Consider the following 18,106-nt stretch of genomic DNA (forward strand, 5'->3'; position numbering starts at 1 on the left):
CATTTGGAAAGAACATTTTAGGGCATGAGTCAAAGAATGAGGTGGATACGAAGCTGGAGTGGACCCCACCACAGAAAACAGTGGGGAGAGTGATGCACACCGTTGAAACCTTCATAAGGTCCACCATCATGTTTATTTGAGATTCAACCTGTTCATAAGTTAACACAAACATGAAAGAAGTGAAACAAAAATATCAGCTTCATCAAAAACCTTTTTGGCTTTTGGCAAGTTTTTAACGGTGGGTGTCACTGTCTACACTGTCTTCTGTGGTAGGGTCTACTCTAGCTTCGGATCTTACTCATTCATTGGCTCATGCCTTAAAATGATCTCTCCAAATGAATGAGTGGTGTGTATGCAAAAAAATACATCATAATAAGAACCACGGAACTTGGTGACATCATTTCAGTAGGAGTCACCCTACTTAACTTGTCAGTAGCTAATCCTGGCTCATTTGTGCCTAAAACACCTTTCTAGGTCCAGTATATTTTATAAGTAAAATCCACTCCGTTTATCAGGTTCTACCCTCTGTGGTAGACCTAATGCCAAAAATCAGCTTAATCAACAATACAAGTGGCCCCGATGCATGGACCAGCGGAATGGGATGTCTAACTATAAGTTTCTTTGTGGGACCACCGTAGAGTGTATCAATGACATGACTCACCTGGTGAAGAAAATGTACAAATTCAGCCTACTAAACTCTTAACACTTGCACAATGTGAATTGATTTTTATGATGAAGAGTATTATTATTTTTTTTAATAGTTAAAAGAAATATTGTTGGGTCTTTAGGTTTCAACACTGAGGTCATGAGTTTAGGTGTTCATTGCAGTGTCCGTGAGTGGGAGTATGTTTAAAAAAATATTTTTTTAAAATGTTATTAATATGTTTTTACCGCAATTAAGTCAATCAATGAAATAGCTCAACAAATGCAAATGTATTAAGAAAAGAAAATTATAATTTATAATAATTGATGTTACTCTTTTTATGTGATTATGGTAAAAATTGTCAATTGAATGATTGCATTAGCTTCTTTTTTCTTTTTTTTTTAAAGATGATGTGGCGCGAAGTAGTGTAAAAGTATCATTATTATAATTTTCTTATCAACAATGCAAACAATGAAAAAATACAATTATTACAGCCAAATACAACTCACATTAAAAGATATGTAAAGTAATTTGTAATTATTGTTTATTTTTGTTTAACAGTAAAGAATTATTCACTATCAAATAGGCTCTAAAGTTAGGCAAGCAATTTTATTTTGTTCTCATTAGTGTTCTTATATGAGTTTTTAATTGAACTTAAAATTTTTAATGTATGGTCTAAATAATGGTTATAATTTCACTATTGGAGTAAATTTTATATAAACAACACAACAGGAAAATGCGTGAAATTAGGCCTAAAACTTCCAAATCCCCATGAATCTTAAAAATCATTTCAACATGCATTAGACACAAGTTGCCACACTATAGGAAAATGAGTGAAATTAGGCCTAAAACCTCAAAATCCCAGTCGTGTCGCACAATTATGACTTCCCAGGGAATCACCATTAATTTTGGTGTGGGGCATTAGATAAGTGGATTTGATGGGACATACACACCATGGTGGACCCCATAAACAATTTGGACGATTTAAACCATCCATGCTACTGGACACCAGCATGGATTGCGCATTGAGTAACTTCATAAGCTATATCATACTCAACAAACTTTTGTGGGGCCCACCATGATGTATGTGTTTCATCTATGTCATCCAACCATTTTTTCCAGCTCATTTTAGGGCATGAGCCCAAAATTGAATTACATACATAGCTCAAGTAGACTACACCAAAAGAAAACAATATAATTTGAGCACCTACCAATGAAAACTTCTTCAAGCCACAAGTTTTAGATCAAGTTGATACTCATGTTTTCCTTTTATTCATGTCTATGTGATCTTATTAACAGGTTGGATGACAAATACATCACTATGCACCTTAATGGAGGATGTCATTATCCCTTTTTTTCCTATGGCACAGTCCACTTGAACTTTTAATGTGCTTCATTATTAAGGCTCATGCTTTAAAATGAGCTGAAAAAATGGTCGGTGGTGTGAATAAGACACATATATCATAGTGGGCATCACAAAGTATACTCATTAAGTTATAGGAAGGTGTTGAGTTTGTTGAATATCAATGGTTTTTAAAAAATAATAAAAATGAAAATTCAAAATTTTCAAAATTTCAAAATTTTCCTGTCAAAATGCTTTTTGAATTTTTTTAATTTAAAAGTGCAGTGGGTGTGCTTTGTCCCACATCGAAAATGAGAAGAAAACTTTTATGATTTATATGTGGACTTGTAAAGAATATTCTTACTTGGAGTTTTTGGAGGAGATGAAACAGGGGTTGCATGTTCCAGTGCAATGCACTAGAACGCAAGCACGCACGCGCTTGGGCACGGGCGAGAGCGTGAGCAGTGTGGCTATAGTGGTGCTAGATGGCGCACTTTGCACTTGGCTAGGATCTAATAGTCAAATTTTCTGATATGACGACCAAAAACATCTGAGATTAATGGACAACGGCCAGAAACGTTTTTCAAACGTTCTGAACCATTGAATACCACACAGCAATGGTGTTATACCTGATGCCTATATAAACTGGACCATTTTAGTTCGATTTCATCATCTCAACACACTATCTCTCCCATCAAATCAGATACGATCCATATCTCCATTCTAAAATACTTAAAACATCTCCACTGTCTGAGTCTGTCAGAAGGAATCTGCTACATTAAAATTGTTCCACAGTGGACCTATTGTGATTGCTGCATGCCGGATCCAGATAAGGTTTGTCTTATCCTGGAAGCAATTCACCTGTAACCCATCAACAGTTGATAAGGGGGCGAATCACGCTTTAAGGACAGAGTATTTCATATGTGATTCAGTCTAGCAAAATATTTTATTTCTATTTATTTTTTATATTTTTGGTGTATCCAAACATAAATAAACAACAAAGTTATCATTTATGAGATGCGAATTGAATAGTACCTCTCTAAGACTTGTTAGAGGTGAACAGTCCTGTCACAGGCTTTATAAGATGCACTGTAATATTTATATTTTATCCACACCGTCTAGTCATTTTCATGTATCATTTTAGGAGATAAGCTTAAAAAGGAGTCAAGCATCAAGACCACCGTACCACCAAAAGTAGTGAGGATTGAAAGGTTATCATTGAAAACTTTTTGTATGCATGGCATAAAAGCTTGAAGTAGTGAGGATTGAAAGCTTATCATTGAAAACTTTTTGCATGGCATATAAGTTTTGGATCATGCTAATATTTATTTTTCTCTATTCTCTTATGAACAGGTTGGATGGCAAGCAAACATTATGGTGGCCATCAAGAAATTTTCAACAACAGGCATTCAATCCCCACTACTTCCTATGGTGTGATTCACCTTAGCATTCAATTTACCTCTTTTTTTTCTCATGCCCTAAAATAGTTTGTCAAAATGAATGGACATCATATATATATATATATATATATAGATAAAATATGAACATTATAGTGGGCCGCACAAAGCAAGGGTCGTCTGTCCCTAGCTAGTGCCATGTGGGCGTAGTACCCAATCCTACACCACTGACAAGGGAGATGCAGATGACTTGTAAGCGGAATTTCCCGTCTGTCCATTGCCAGGTAGAGATGCAAGTCAAATGCCTTTTCACTGGAAGTTCATTTTTGTCCATTGCCGGGTCGGGATGCACATGGCTTTAATCGGGCGCGGATCCTTGAATGTGGGGCCCGTCGTGATGTCTGTAACTTACATTAAGTGTCGTCCATCCGTTTTAACAGCTCATATCAGGGCATGATCCTAAAAATAAAACAGATTGAAATCTCCGGTGGACCCCACGACAGGAATCAGTGGTGATTGATCATTAATAACTTCTCGTGGGCCACCAGAGTTTTGATTCAAGATGACATTTGTGTGATCCCTTCATTTAGGTCTTTTTTACCTTCTTAACAGGTTGATGGAAAATCAACTGTCCAGTGGCCCAAGATGTTTTTAATGGTCAGTATTCAATTCCACTGTTTCTGTGGTGTGGTCCACCAAACATTTGGATCTGCCTCACTTTTGATATAATATCCTAAAATTAGCTTTCAAAACTGATGGAAGGAATGGATATAAGGAACATACATCACATTGGGCCCCACCGTCAGGGATCCACCGTGCTGCTTTAACCGTCTCTTAGGTCCACGTGTCGCTCGGGTTTGTCAGACGTGACCCAAATCAAAGATTCTAGGATGTGAAATGACAAGCAATTTGTTGCGACGGCAGGATGATTTAGGAGAGCAGATTTGGTGAGACCCGGCCTCACATAAGACGGTGCGGTCCTTACTGTGGAGCCCACCTTGATGTGTTTATTCTGCATCCACGTTGTCCATCCGTTTTTTCAGATAATTTCATGGCATTATCCAAAAAAATGAAGCAGACCCAATTATCAGGTAGACCATACCATAACAAACAGTGGTGATTGGCTGTAAATGAGCCTCAAAAGTTTTGGATCGTGGGCCATCATTCGCCAGGTCTTTGAGTGCCCGTCATGAAATAGAAAAAGAATTTTGTCTCATATTCCTGTGTGAAAGCAACTCGATCGACTACCTTGATAGATAGGAGTCAAGCTCAGCTTTTATATATATATATATATATATATATATATATATATATATATATATATATATATATATATATATATATATATATATATATATATTCATTCATCCATGATTATGTGACCTCATCAACAGATTGGATGGCAAATAAACACTATGAAAACATTAAGGTGTGCCTTAAGAAGTTTTTAATAATACAGTGTTTAGCCACCATTGTTTCCTAGAGTATGGTCCTTATGGGAGTTGGTTCTTTATTTTTTGGATTATGCCCTAAAATGATATGGAAAATGAATAAATGATGCAGATACGGGCCCAAGATAAGGTTGGCATCATCTTGGCTGACTCCATTCTACATCTCCATCCATTCATTTTTCCAAATCATTTTAGGGCATGACAAAAAAAATAAAATAAAGGGTAATATAGATCACAAAGCTCCAATATCTTTGGCTCTGATTGAACAATATCATTGAGCTTACTCAAAATGAAGCTGGTATGATTTGACCCATTCATCGAGTAGCCGTTGAGAAAAATACCCTCAATTTCTTACCCATATAATTCAAAAAAGATGTAGAGATTTGTATGTTCATTTCAAATAGAAATAGAGCTGGATGAAGTGGAGATGTGCAGATACCATCAAGGGCTACATCTAAAATGAGACAAGATCTCGATTTTTGTCGCCACTCCTACTGTTATTTTATACTTCTATGTTGCAGCCATTAAACGTGCATTCATATATAATATTATAATTTATTGTTAAATATGATTATTGTTTATTCTACCATCATTGTAAGCATTGTTTTCAAACTCGAACAAGTCCCATGCAACTCATCCGCGTCGACTCAACTCAGCTCAAGTTCGACCCCACAGGTCAACCAGACGAGTGTTCTCTGACTATGCCGAGTAGGGTGGAATTGATTCACCCTGACTCGGTGTCCTCATTACACACCAACAACCCTAACTGAGTTTCCTTGCTGAGTTTACCTGGTCGTTCCAGGTTACCCATCTGAATGTTACTAAACACTAGGATGAAGAGTAGATAAAAAAATCAGCTTGATAAAAAACCTTAGGTGGGTCACACCATGTGAACATTGTGATTTTGGGAGCAATTTATCACTGTTCCCATTTGGGTGGTCCATGTGAATGTTTTATCAACACACCGATTCATAGCTAAAGTGGTAGATTGTGTGAAGATAACCTTATTTCAACAATGAGGTCTTCGTATCGATTCCCAAGCATCTTATCATAAAATAAAATGGGGTCCTAGATGTCTGATTGAAGATAAAACCCATCCAAGGGTTCCAATTGGAGATCAAACCATCCAAGGGATCCATGTTGAAGAACTGGACAAAATCAAGGGTGTGAGTGGACTATGTTGCCCCATGACAAATCAGACGGCCCAGTTTTTTCTGGTTGGACTTCTGTTCAGGTGGCGTGCAGGGCCCACGGGTCTTGACCATAAAAGCTCTTGTAAGATTTCAAACTTCCCCCTCTTTTGATTCCCATCACAAGAGCACTTAAAACCCAACAAGAAATCTTTACGGTCTATAGCTCTCCGTGGAAGATGGGACGCTACTAGAATCGATCACACTCACAATCACATCCGTAATCTATCAAACATAAGATAAATCTTCTAAGAATATGAAATGGACTGCAATAGCCTTGACTTGTGTAGCACACGAAGGCACCACTTGCTCCGACCGAGCACCGTGTGAGACAAACATGCATCAGATCCAACCCGTCCATCAGGTGGGCTGCCACATTTTCAACTAAAAATCAGTCCCATCCAAGACTTAGGTGCGCCACTCCATAAGGAATGGTGTAAATTATGATTGGAACTTCTAAATTTAAATGGTGTGGCCCACATAAGTCTTGGAATATTCTGATTTTCAAGAAATCCATCCTGGTGCAGCTTGTCGGATGAGCCGATCAGATGGCACATACACACCACAGTGGACCCCACACACAATTTGGATAATTTTAATGAAAGAATATCTCATCTCAATTGTTTCCATGGCATAGCCCACATGAGATCTGAACCGGCCTGATTTTTTCGAACCTGGTCCTAGAGCGGTGGCGCACCCGAGGGACAGGGTGGCTCTCATCCCCCATCTTTCCATCCACATCAGCAAAAGTAATGCCACTGATCTGCCTACAAAAGTCAGCCACGTGTTTACTATGTGAGGTATATGCCTAACAAATTAGAAGGCGTAACATTTCCACAAGCATCCAATAACATGTAATACATCAGACGGACTACAAACATGTCCAACTACAATCATGTGACCATAGATTGTGACAGAAAACTGACTGATAGATCAGACAGACTGCGAACATGTCCAACACCCACGATCAGATCACCATAAGAGCATGACCGAAAACCACCTGATCATAAAGCATGCAGATGAATATCCGATCACTCGATTCAATCACGCTCTTGAAATACATCACAGCTAAACATTCAGACATTTTGGTCAAATACATCCGATGTATTGCAATACAATAAGTCAGGATTTCGGTCTTCTGGGTCATCTTCCAGTGATCCAAAACCGTTTAAGTCACGAGTTTCACTTTGAATGGTGGAAAGCCAAGCTCTCAACTGAATTATTTCAACCCTTTCAATACTTTGGCTCTTTTGCTTTGAACATGAAAAATCAGCAACCTTTGTTTACTCAAAAGGGGTTGACATATTCAATCTGAGAGGTCACTCGAGCATGTCTTATCAAATAAATGGTTTGTGTCATTGGAAAAGGCCCAAATCCAACTGCTAGACTTCCGACTTACCTTATTGTGCTGCTGATCATATTCCTTAGCTTTCTGGAGGAACAAAGAGATTAGAGTGCACGGGTGAACATAACATACTGCAGTGGTCTAACATGTTGACCATACCTATTTACCATGGTTGGATCTTCAACTGTTGTTACAACAAAAATTCCATGTGGTCCAGTCATTATGCACAATGACGGCATTGTTTTAAATGAGAGCATAACCTTCGATTTGAAGGAGCATTCCGTTCATTTATCTTTTGCATTTCACAACGGTGCAGTCCATACAAGAAATGGAAAGAAATACAGGTGATGAAAGATGATACTTTACAGTGTTGAACTGTATGAAACAAATAGGCATGGTTCCTGTACATTTGCTCTAACAAGAGCACGCCGAGCATCAGACCAGCCTCATTTGAGCAGGGTGCTGGGAAAAGGCAGTTTCCTTGCGCAATCCATTCATCCTGTCCATCAATGGAGAGAGGTGACCATTTAAGCCAGGTAGTTGTATATCTGTGGATTGCTCTTGTCCCGCTCCAGGTACTCCCTGTCTATGAGGCTTTCGATCCTTTTCTTCAAATCCGCTGGCTTTATTGGAAACTTGAGCTGTCAGGTCGCCAACAGAAAGCATGAGACCCTCATTAATCACCTTGGCCAAAATATTGGTCCGATGTAAGAAAACAATAGCAAAGTAACAGCACACTAAAGTGGAATTTCTGGTATTGTGAAATGCTGAAAAGGTCAGTTCTTAAAAGTTTTTATTCAATGAAAATTTAGAAAACATTGGTAAAAGGGCAGAATTCAGAATTCAACACAAATGCTATTTTTTTTTAAGGGCATGCTCCCATGGTACCATCACCACTGTAAGTAATGTGGTAGCAACCTGTCTTGGGCCCTATGTACCGTGTGTAAAACATCCAACACATTCAAGTTGTGCCGCCACTATTTTTAAGACACCCAAAAGAATCAGACATCCATTCAACAGGTCGGCGACACCATATAAAACAATAGGAAACAGCCATAAAAAACACTAAATTATATGCAGTGGCTCACCTGGATTGGATTGGTCTGATCTTTTGAGTGACCATTTCCAATTTGGGGCACGTCTCTTTTATGGTTTGAACGTTATCAATGCAGAACAGTGGGCCCAACCCGCAATTTGAAGGGCTTTGGGTGGTTGAACATTGTTGTCAATGGTGTGCCACACCATATGATTGGATTGTGATTGGATTGGCGTGATCTTTGAGCTGAGGACAACAGGATGGGGTGCATCTCATCAACAGGTTGGAATTGGATGTCATCCACACAGCACGAGGCCCACAACAACCCATCCCAGTGTGACAGTGGTACCAGTACCACTGGACCACACCCCTTTTAGGGGGGGAAAACAATTAAACATATGGAATTGCATTTCCAATGACCTTCATCCAACCATTTAGGGTAGGTAAAGGGGCAAGAAGTGGTGATGCGAAAGAAGCATTTCATGTTTTCCTGGCAGAGATTTACAATCTTATCAGACAGTTCGAGCCATTCTTAACGTAAACATCAGTGGTTTGGATTTTGAAATACAGTTGTAGTCATGCTTCTCACAGATACCAACTACAAATATGCATTACCTGTTGAAAAAGCTCAGTTATCAAGAGTGTATGACTCAGTACTTTCCTAGTCTTCATTATGCGAACAATTGCAGCATCAACCTGCGATAAAACCATGGCAGTGTGTGATGCATAAAAGCGAAAGGAACGGATGGGGTGCTTGTTAGGAATAAAGCCTGTCTGCATTTTGCTAACTCTAGTAAAGATCGAAACCAGAACGGCATTCATATCATATATAATGCATATTCCTAACAAGCAGTGAACCTGATACTGCCGATCCTGGAAAACTCGTTCCGTGGTGCTTGCATTCTCTTCGACTGTCTCCTTCATCTGGATGGCATTTACCTGCTCCCTCAAGATGTTAGCTACTCTTTCGAGCTTCAAATCTCAGTAGTAGAGTTTTTTTTTTGGAACAAAAGAAATATACCTTTATGCGGTAGAGTGGAGCACTGAATTCTTCATTGAACACAAATGAGTCCTCATCCTCCACTTCTCTCCCTTTAGGGAACTGTACAATCCCAGAATTAAAAATAAAATAAAATTAATAAGCTAAATCACGTAACAGTGGACTCAAAGAAGCACCAAGGCTACCCACCTTTTGAAGTACACGAACTTTGCCACACGCAAGCGACTGCAAAGTCCTCCTCAGCTCCTTATCCTCGATGCCAGTAGAGTCCTTGATATCTTGAAAACTAAGCTTTTGGGCATCATTAAACAGCATCAAAACAACAGTCTGGCACACATGAAACAGCAAAGGAGCTAGACAATCAAAAGAGGCACTAAACTAAGGGAAAGTACAAACTGAATGAAGATTCCAAAAGAAAAAACCTACCTGGAACAGCGACACTGCCAACTCCTTTTTACCTTTTGGGAACTCGGCTTTCAATACACAGTGACCTAACGAATTTTGCCACATCAAACGCCTCCCACTATACTTGCTCAAATAGAACTCTTTGAAAATGTCCTGTTGCACCAAGAAGCACAGAAGGAAGCAAAGATTCAAAGAACAATCCAAGTTAAAGAATGAGGCTGGGCTTGCTGAACAATTACTTGCACCTAACCTGATAAACGTTCAGTTCATGAGGCAGCCGAACATCCATGGGTGGATATGTAGGCCAGTACCTGCCCAAAGTCCACAAATACCAAAATTACAGCTACCCAGTAAAAAATAATTGAGTGATTGGATGATGGCTGAATTTTCATGAAAGCATATAAATAGGATGAAAGAAATTTCCTATCAATTTACATGAGACGAAAATAGATTTTAATCATACACACCCAGTTGTTAGGACATGGACGCTCATCTCAATTCCCGATGGGAGTTTCGTCCTTGCTTGGGATGACTGTTTGAAGGACTCGTTAATCTCTTTAGACAATTCAATGTCCTGTCAAAGCATCAGCATTAGTTAAATTACAACCCAAAAAAAAAAAACAAACAAACAAAACAAGGTACTATAGCAGGGCATAATACAGAAGGAAGAAATGGGGAGTCCATGTAAGTGGTGAGCTGGACAAAGCTAAATATAATATGCAAAAACAAGAGCTGCTCGTCTTATAACTGGTAAAAATCAAGCGAGGGATGGGCTAGAAACAGATTAATGTTAAAAGTTGAACAACCAGGCAATCTTATTAGACAATGGAAAGAAGGAACACTGGTAATCTCAAGAATATCATATTGTTTAGATTCATGATGGAAGTTATGGCATAAGTTTGACGCCGGCTGCCAACCTGATGCAACCCTCCTTTATTGGGCTTGGGACTGGTAATGAGAAGACAAAACTCCCACAAGTCCCACCGGTGCACTGTAATAGACTATTACATAGGTTGATTATAATCAAATGCTATCTAACAGTCTAGTACATAGGTTGATTACAATCGACAAATTGGCAACTGGCGTTGACAATCTGGAGAATGTTAAAAACTCTAATCCTTCAGGAACTACATGAACTTGATTGCAAATAAGAAGCGGTTGTCTTAACAGTAGAGTAAGTCGGGAAGATGAGATACTAGTGGCGATTCGAAGACCGATTCGGAGGGGAATGGCAATTTGAAGAGCATTTCGACTGATGAGATGATCAACATCTTGGCAAAGCTGGTTCGAAACAGAAAGGCGAGTCAAGCAACTGGTTCGGTATGGCAGGATGGAAAGATCCATTGATGCAGTATTTTGATCTCAGAGTAAAGCTGCATTCGGGGAGAAGGCTAAGGGTTTCTGATCTTTCAATTCAAGGGGAGGGGATTTTCATAGAGAGAGAGAAGCTCAACTAAGAGGGGTAGGTCGAGATTTAGGGTTAGAAGGGAGGAAAAGGCTTCATGGGTGGGGACCAAACATTCATTCCAAAGAAGGGGAAGAGGGAAGTCTAGTAAATAGGGTTATAGGACCAGGGTTGGGGTTGGGAGCAGGAGGGAAGAGGGAGGAGGGAGACAATAGAAAGAGAGAAGGAGAGGGCTGGGTAGAGGTAAGGAGGAGTCAGAGAGGGGGAGTTCAGGGGAAGAGTAGTAGGCTACTACTATTGTTGAGATTATTTGTAGACAACTATCCAGCAACGTGGTCAGAGAAGGACTTGGCTACAATCAGTGTTCAAAGTATCGATATTGTTACAAGTTTCGTTGACCAGGGATACAAAAAAAATATCGATATCTGATAACCAGAAATGCGGGGAAACATGGGAAAATGATGGAATTTTCAGCGAAACTTCAGGAGATGTTAAAATGTACATATTTGCATATTTAAAAATAAAAATATTGCAAAAATAAAAATAAAAATGCATACATAATGAGTTTCCATTTAATGGAGCCTTAAAAGCATGTACTGTGGTAGAAATCAGTCCAACCATCCCATCCAGCCTATTTAACCATCCAATCTTTCATCCAAACATCCATCAATATTGCAAAATATCAACACAGGATATTTCACCAAGAAATCATCAACAATTGGAAAGGAAATGAAAGATTGCGGTCTCAATATCGCGCATTTTGCGATATCGATAATATTGAGATATTATTAATATTATCAATGACAAATTGAACACTACATACAACCATGTGCCCATGAAAAAAAAAAAAGTTGAAATAAATTTTTTTCTAATGAACGAAATTATGATGATATCAATACGTTGGCGATATCATTGAAATATCGTCGATACACTTATGATACAAGCATTACCTAGAATTTACATAGTCAAAAATATTAGCGATACATTGGTGATATTGATGAATTGGCAATACAAGCGACACCTAAAATTTACGTAGTTGAAAATATTGATGATTACATTAGCGATATTGATACGTTGGCGACATATTGCTAATACCTGGAATTTTTGATACTACCAGTGCTATTGGTATCACTACCAGTGCTATCAGTATTGCTGAGCTGGAAATAAAGATAATATCAAAAATATTTCAATAATATCGAAGATAATTTGAACTTGGCTACAATATTCAAAGAAGTTGGGAGAGGAAGGTAGTTTTGTCCCCTCAAAGGGAGGAATGAAAGGAGAAGATAGAGGTGGGGAATGAATAATCATTAGGGAAGATGAGTAGAAGGGCCTGGACGAGGGAAAGGAAGGAAAATGGGTGTACAAAAGTAAGGAATCCTTTGCTCAACCATCATCATCGAGCCGAGGTTAGTCGAAGAGGTGGCTTCGGCTTTCCAAAGATGTCTAGTAGTTTCAGTCTGAGAAGGGGCCTCTCTGGACGAATTGAGGCCTTTGCTCAAGGAGACTTGCAGGATGTTGGAGAATAACAGGGTGTTGAAGTATCTCTCTGAGTCTGGGATCCTCATTTCATTAAATCTGAACGCTGACCTTAATCGGATTGTTCTGGTATGATCGGTGTTCAAAGACGAGCTTGTGAGAGGAATTCGCAAATAGGAGTGTTGGCCTTTACTTGGTAAGAGGTATGGATTCAGATATGGGGTTGGCCTTTGGAGCTTTGGTCGTAGGAAGTCTTCAATGAGATCGACAGTTTTGTGGGGGAGATGACCTCCATTGACAAACACTTTGAGAGTTGCACGGAGGTTCGAGCCGTGAGGATATTCGTCAAGAAGAAAAATTCTCATCTAGTCCAGGAGTTGATTTTGATGAAGATGACATCAATTTGACAGTGAAACTTCAATTTAAGAAGATGGGGGAAGTTTTGAGGAGGTTTCAAGTGGAAAGCGGCGGACAATTGGTAATGATACAACCAGAAAAGGGGTACGGGAGACAAGGTTACACTCTGGGTAGAGCAATGCATTTGTTTCTGGTATAGAGGCGAAGAGGGGTGCTAACCCGATCACCCAACCCAGTAGGGCAGGGGTGGGCTGGCCATAGGTTCGAATCTTGCCATCTTTCTTGTGGATCATCCTGTCGTTACCAAATGATTGGAATAACAAAGTAGATGGAAATGAGCACAAATGTGGAGCAAGTTATAAGACTTTTAGTTCGCTTTTGCATCGGCATTCACACAGATGGGAACACTTGTTTGTGGTCTTGGGAAAACTAGACCAATGCCGACTTAAACTACTGCAGAAAGAAAACAAAGAAAAAATCATTATAATAACTTGAATGGACGAATTCCAAAAACCTCTCCCACTTTCTCTTTCGTTTCTTTTCTACGATTTTCTTTCTTTGGTTCTTTAAGTCTTAGTAGGACCCTCGCTCTCACACGCTCCCTCTTTAAGAGAGAGGGTTTGTTGGGAGACTACGAGATATGAGAGAGAGTTGGGATAAGGAGAGATAAGAGGAGAGATGAGATGAGATTGGTGGATCTCTCTCTCTCTCTCTCAAAATTAAATTTTAAAATTTAAAATTCAATTTTTATAAAAAAAATACGAGCGTTACATTAATGTAACACCCATATATTTTTTTTAAAATAAAATAAAATTTAAAATTTTTATATTTAATTTTGAGTTAGAGAGAGATTTGCCGATCTCATCTTATCCCTTATCTTATATCTCTTTATCCAAACTCTCCCTCGCATCTTGTAGTCTCTCAACGAAACATCTCTCTTAAAGAGGGAGCTTGTGAGACAGTGAGAGAGAGTCCTACTACGACTCAAAGAACCAAATAAACAAATTTGTAGAAAAAAAAAACGAAAGAGAAAGTGGGAGAGAGGTTTTTGGAATTCGTCTATTCGGGTTAGTATAATGATTGTTTCTTTATTTTGTTTCTGCAGTAGTTTAATTTGGCATTGATTTACGCATTGGACGAATTGAATCAATCACACATTTATTGTGTATGTCTAACTCAACCATGTGGAAAGGTACACTGATGCGCATGGCTTTATGGTTGATGTGCAGAAGGTGAGATTTTTCCATGATGGACAACGATCGATATGATCTGTACAGTTCACGGGTTTTCTAAGATTCGATCATGTAATAATTTTAAGAATTAGACATATTCAACACCTCAAGGGACCGTACCGATCATATATTTACCAAGGTTCTTCTTTAATTTAAGGAAAATGAATTAATATCGGAAGAGTAATTCTCTACACAAGGGACAACTTGGCATAGGGAGTTATATAACATAATCTGAAACATGTGATTAAATCCTCACCGTTCATCAGATTCTTAAGAACAAAATAAATTAAAATCTTGAATTTCAGACCGATAGGACCATTGGATGGGCCGCATCGATCCGAGGAAATGGTAGACAATGAATCATATGTTGATTTATTGTGTGGAACTATTGGATGGTTGAGATCTAACTCAATCTGGACCGACTATCAAAATCCGGACATCAGACGATGATGACATCCATATTTGATGATCGAACTAACCATCTAGTGGGCCGCGTTGACCAATAAATGTGATCATTAATAATTGTAATAAATTAAGGTATAAATGGTCGGATCAAGATGATCATCGGTTGTCCCTTGAAATTGATCAAGTGACGATCAATGGTTGGCCTTGATCGATCTACCTTGATCCATCTACCAAAGGTGCGAACATTAAATTATCAAATTAAATAAATCCCCAAAATTTCGTGTAAATCATCACAAACTGCATAAAAATTAAAAATTTCAGGGTTAAAATAGAATTTTTCGCAAAGTCAGGGAGTTCTGGTATAATATCTCAGAATATTACAGAATGTCGCCCGACCTTTCAGAAAAATCAACTTTTAGGCCTGTTACTGAAAACAGTCTGAATCTATAGAAATTCCAGGGGGTTAATTCTAACAGCACTTTAATGTTTGCAATATTATTTTCTAATTTATGAATTCAAAGGTGGGCCCCCCATGTGACTAGTAAGATTAGAAATTAATTTTCATTTATGTGATTTTAGGGAATTCAAATTCAAATCAAATTAGTTTATGGAATCATCTCTACCGCCTCAAGGTGAGTGATCTCGATATGTTTCTCTTCCATCAAATTAAAATAGATGAATTGTTTGATATGTTCTATACTTACCCTAATGCAGTTGCTATATACTCTTACTTGATTTGGATGAATGTGTCATTTCTGTATTAATATAATAATAATGATATGTTTTAATTAATGCGTTAGTATAATCAATTGTTTAATTTACTGTATTGATGCAACCTATATGTTGAATTACTAATTGGACACGAATTAAATGATATACTGATATTACTGGATAGTATGGGACTGTTGATTCAAATCTGAAAATCGAAATGATCTATATAATGCATGATTCATGACTACTTGATATGCTTGTGCATCTATCATTTGCATGCACAAGAAGTGCTAGATTCCTGGTAGAATCATTACTAGAAGCCCACTATACTAGTGGAAGCCTACTCGCGGAGTAGATGCGGGCCTTGCTAATGCAGGGGCATTTTCACACCGGGATCGAGTGGGGTCGCCTGCGGGATGAAGGGGCACACTTGGGGTGGGCGGGGCCCATGGGGGAGGTCTCATGTTTGAGACTCCTCATCGGGGGTGATTAATGCGCGTTTCACACCGGGCTCGAGTGGGATAGCCAGTGGGATGCGGGGACACACTTGGGGTGGGCGGCCAGTGTGAGGCGGTACCCATGTGATTTGGGGCCCATGAGGGGGGTTCAGCCGAGGTCCTAACCCATGAGATGTGGAGCCTGTGCTATGAGATAAAAGGATTAATTCGCCATGCTCTAACAGTTCGAGCTTTTAGAGAAAGTGGTTAATTGTCCTGAATCAAATTGGTATCAGAGCGGGAGGTCTCGTGTTCGAGACTCCTCGCCGGGGGTGATTAGTGCAGGGGCATTTTCACACCGGGCTCGAGTGGGATCGCCTGTGGGATGCAAAGGCACACTCGGGGTGGGCGGGGCCCACGGGGGAGGTCTCGTGTTTGAGACTCCTCACCAGGGGTGATTAATGCGCATTTCACATCGAGCTCGAGTGGGGTAGCTTGTGGGATGCGAGTACACACTCGGGGTGAGCGGCCCGTATGAGGCAGTACCCATGTGATTTGGGGCCCATGAGGGGGGTTCGTAACCCCATGAGATGTGGGGCCTGGGCTAGGAGATAAAGGGATTAATTCGCCATGCTCTAATAGTTCGAGCTTTTAGAGCAAGTGATTAATTGTCCTGCATCACTTGCCTATGCCTATCAAACAGTAGAAGCCTGCCAAGGGGCAGATGTAGGTTGACAAGTTTCCAACTTAGGCAAGTGGATAGATTCCCACTTGATGCATTCATGCATAACATTTGCATTTTTCTGAACTTATATTATATGTGATTGTTGTTATTCTATTCTAATTTGGTGTAAAAAACCATGTCGGGACTTCGCACTAGGCCTAGCCAGCTTACCCTGTATTGACGTAAAACTGTACAGATGTGATTAAGAACAGGAGTACGTGGTTGAACTGGAAAAGGACCTAAGGAACACGTGGCCTTACTTGACAGAGGAATAAGTTGTTGCCCTAGACCAGCCATGATTATCATTTTAATTCTATTTGATGTTTTTGGATTATTAATTATATCTTTCAAGTTGTTGGACAAAATTTATTTTATTGCATAAGACCCCGAATGGAATGATCTTTAACTATGTTAATAATTGATGATTGGAATTGATAGTCGATTTCTTAATAATGAGATGTGGCTGAGTATGAATGGAACTTAGATTTATGGTAGTACTACTAGCTAGGCGAATTTGTGTAAGCATATCTAATAGTTTACGTACACTTAGTGTACAAGTCATGACGTGTATCTCAGGACCGAAGTATACGCCAAGTACCCGAAATCTGGTTCGTGACAGTTTGGTATCAGAAAAAAGTTTCTAATTAAATGACATGTGGGTTATGGTTGGAGAATAAGTGGTAGATTCCCTAAAATTAGGGACCCAAATTTAGGCATCCATTGCTTGGTATAAAAAAAAAAGGGAAATTAAATCTCAAACTTACTGGGATTTTTTTCAGATCTAGAACAACGTCTTCCCCAAATTTCAGGTAGTAACGAGGTCGGGGGAAGGTGTTTCTAATTTTCTGACAAATTTCCACCTTGTAGGCTGAAAATCTGGACTAGTTTAGTATCCCTGATCAAACCTGACCAAATTGTTATTTTAAAAAAAAAATAAAATTCTGGATTATTCTTAGAGTGATGTACATACCCCTAGATAACCCCATAAAATTTTATGACAATATGAGTTGTATAGAAATAATGAAAATTTAAACAGTAGGCTATAAACGATAGAAACAGATGCTGGACAGCGGAATTTTTCTCCTTAGTACCAATGAAAACCCAAGTAAATGTAATGATTTTGATCTGAAATTTTTTTTAACAATCCACCATATAGTCAGTGACATATGTTCCAAATTTCAAGTCATTCTGATTTTCGGTTTGAAGGTTAAAATTTCGTAAATGATGACATGTCTATCAATCAGAATTTGAAAATTTCCTTTGGTCATATCGAGAGATGCAATACATAAGATCTTTAATTGTTGATATTTGTGAAACTTAGAAAACCAACCTAGGATCCCTGAGTAATGATTTTAATGTGGAGACTAACTTTACTTAGAGTATACAAAATTATACATAATTTCAAAACGTGAATCCAGATTTAGTTGAATTTTAAGGAAATTTAAGTCACAATGTCCTACTAGACAATAATGGACAACAGAAATCACTCAACTTAAAATTTTCATAACTATTAAAATACAACTCCAATTCAGGCGATTCAAAATCCA

General features: G+C 38.8%; 1 protein-coding gene across 1 annotated transcript in view; it reads right to left on the reverse strand.

Moving 5' to 3' along the window:
- Positions 1 to 7,497: 7,497 nt before the first annotated feature.
- The window catches only part of LOC131242564 (cullin-4-like), a 61,152-nt gene continuing 50,543 nt past the window's right edge, over positions 7,498 to 18,106 (reverse strand). The window contains exons 10-17 of the mRNA XM_058241286.1: positions 10,277 to 10,383; positions 10,060 to 10,120; positions 9,831 to 9,962; positions 9,594 to 9,731; positions 9,426 to 9,506; positions 9,263 to 9,343; positions 9,020 to 9,100; positions 7,498 to 8,009 (exon numbers count right to left, since the gene is read on the reverse strand). Coding sequence (XP_058097269.1) covers positions 7,896 to 8,009; positions 9,020 to 9,100; positions 9,263 to 9,343; positions 9,426 to 9,506; positions 9,594 to 9,731; positions 9,831 to 9,962; positions 10,060 to 10,120; positions 10,277 to 10,383 — 795 coding nt within the window. The 3' untranslated portion in view covers positions 7,498 to 7,895. The remainder of the gene's footprint in view (positions 8,010 to 9,019; positions 9,101 to 9,262; positions 9,344 to 9,425; positions 9,507 to 9,593; positions 9,732 to 9,830; positions 9,963 to 10,059; positions 10,121 to 10,276; positions 10,384 to 18,106) is intronic.

This window comes from Magnolia sinica, chromosome 1, assembly GCF_029962835.1.
Source record: "Magnolia sinica isolate HGM2019 chromosome 1, MsV1, whole genome shotgun sequence".
Taxonomy (NCBI): domain Eukaryota; kingdom Viridiplantae; phylum Streptophyta; class Magnoliopsida; order Magnoliales; family Magnoliaceae; genus Magnolia; species Magnolia sinica.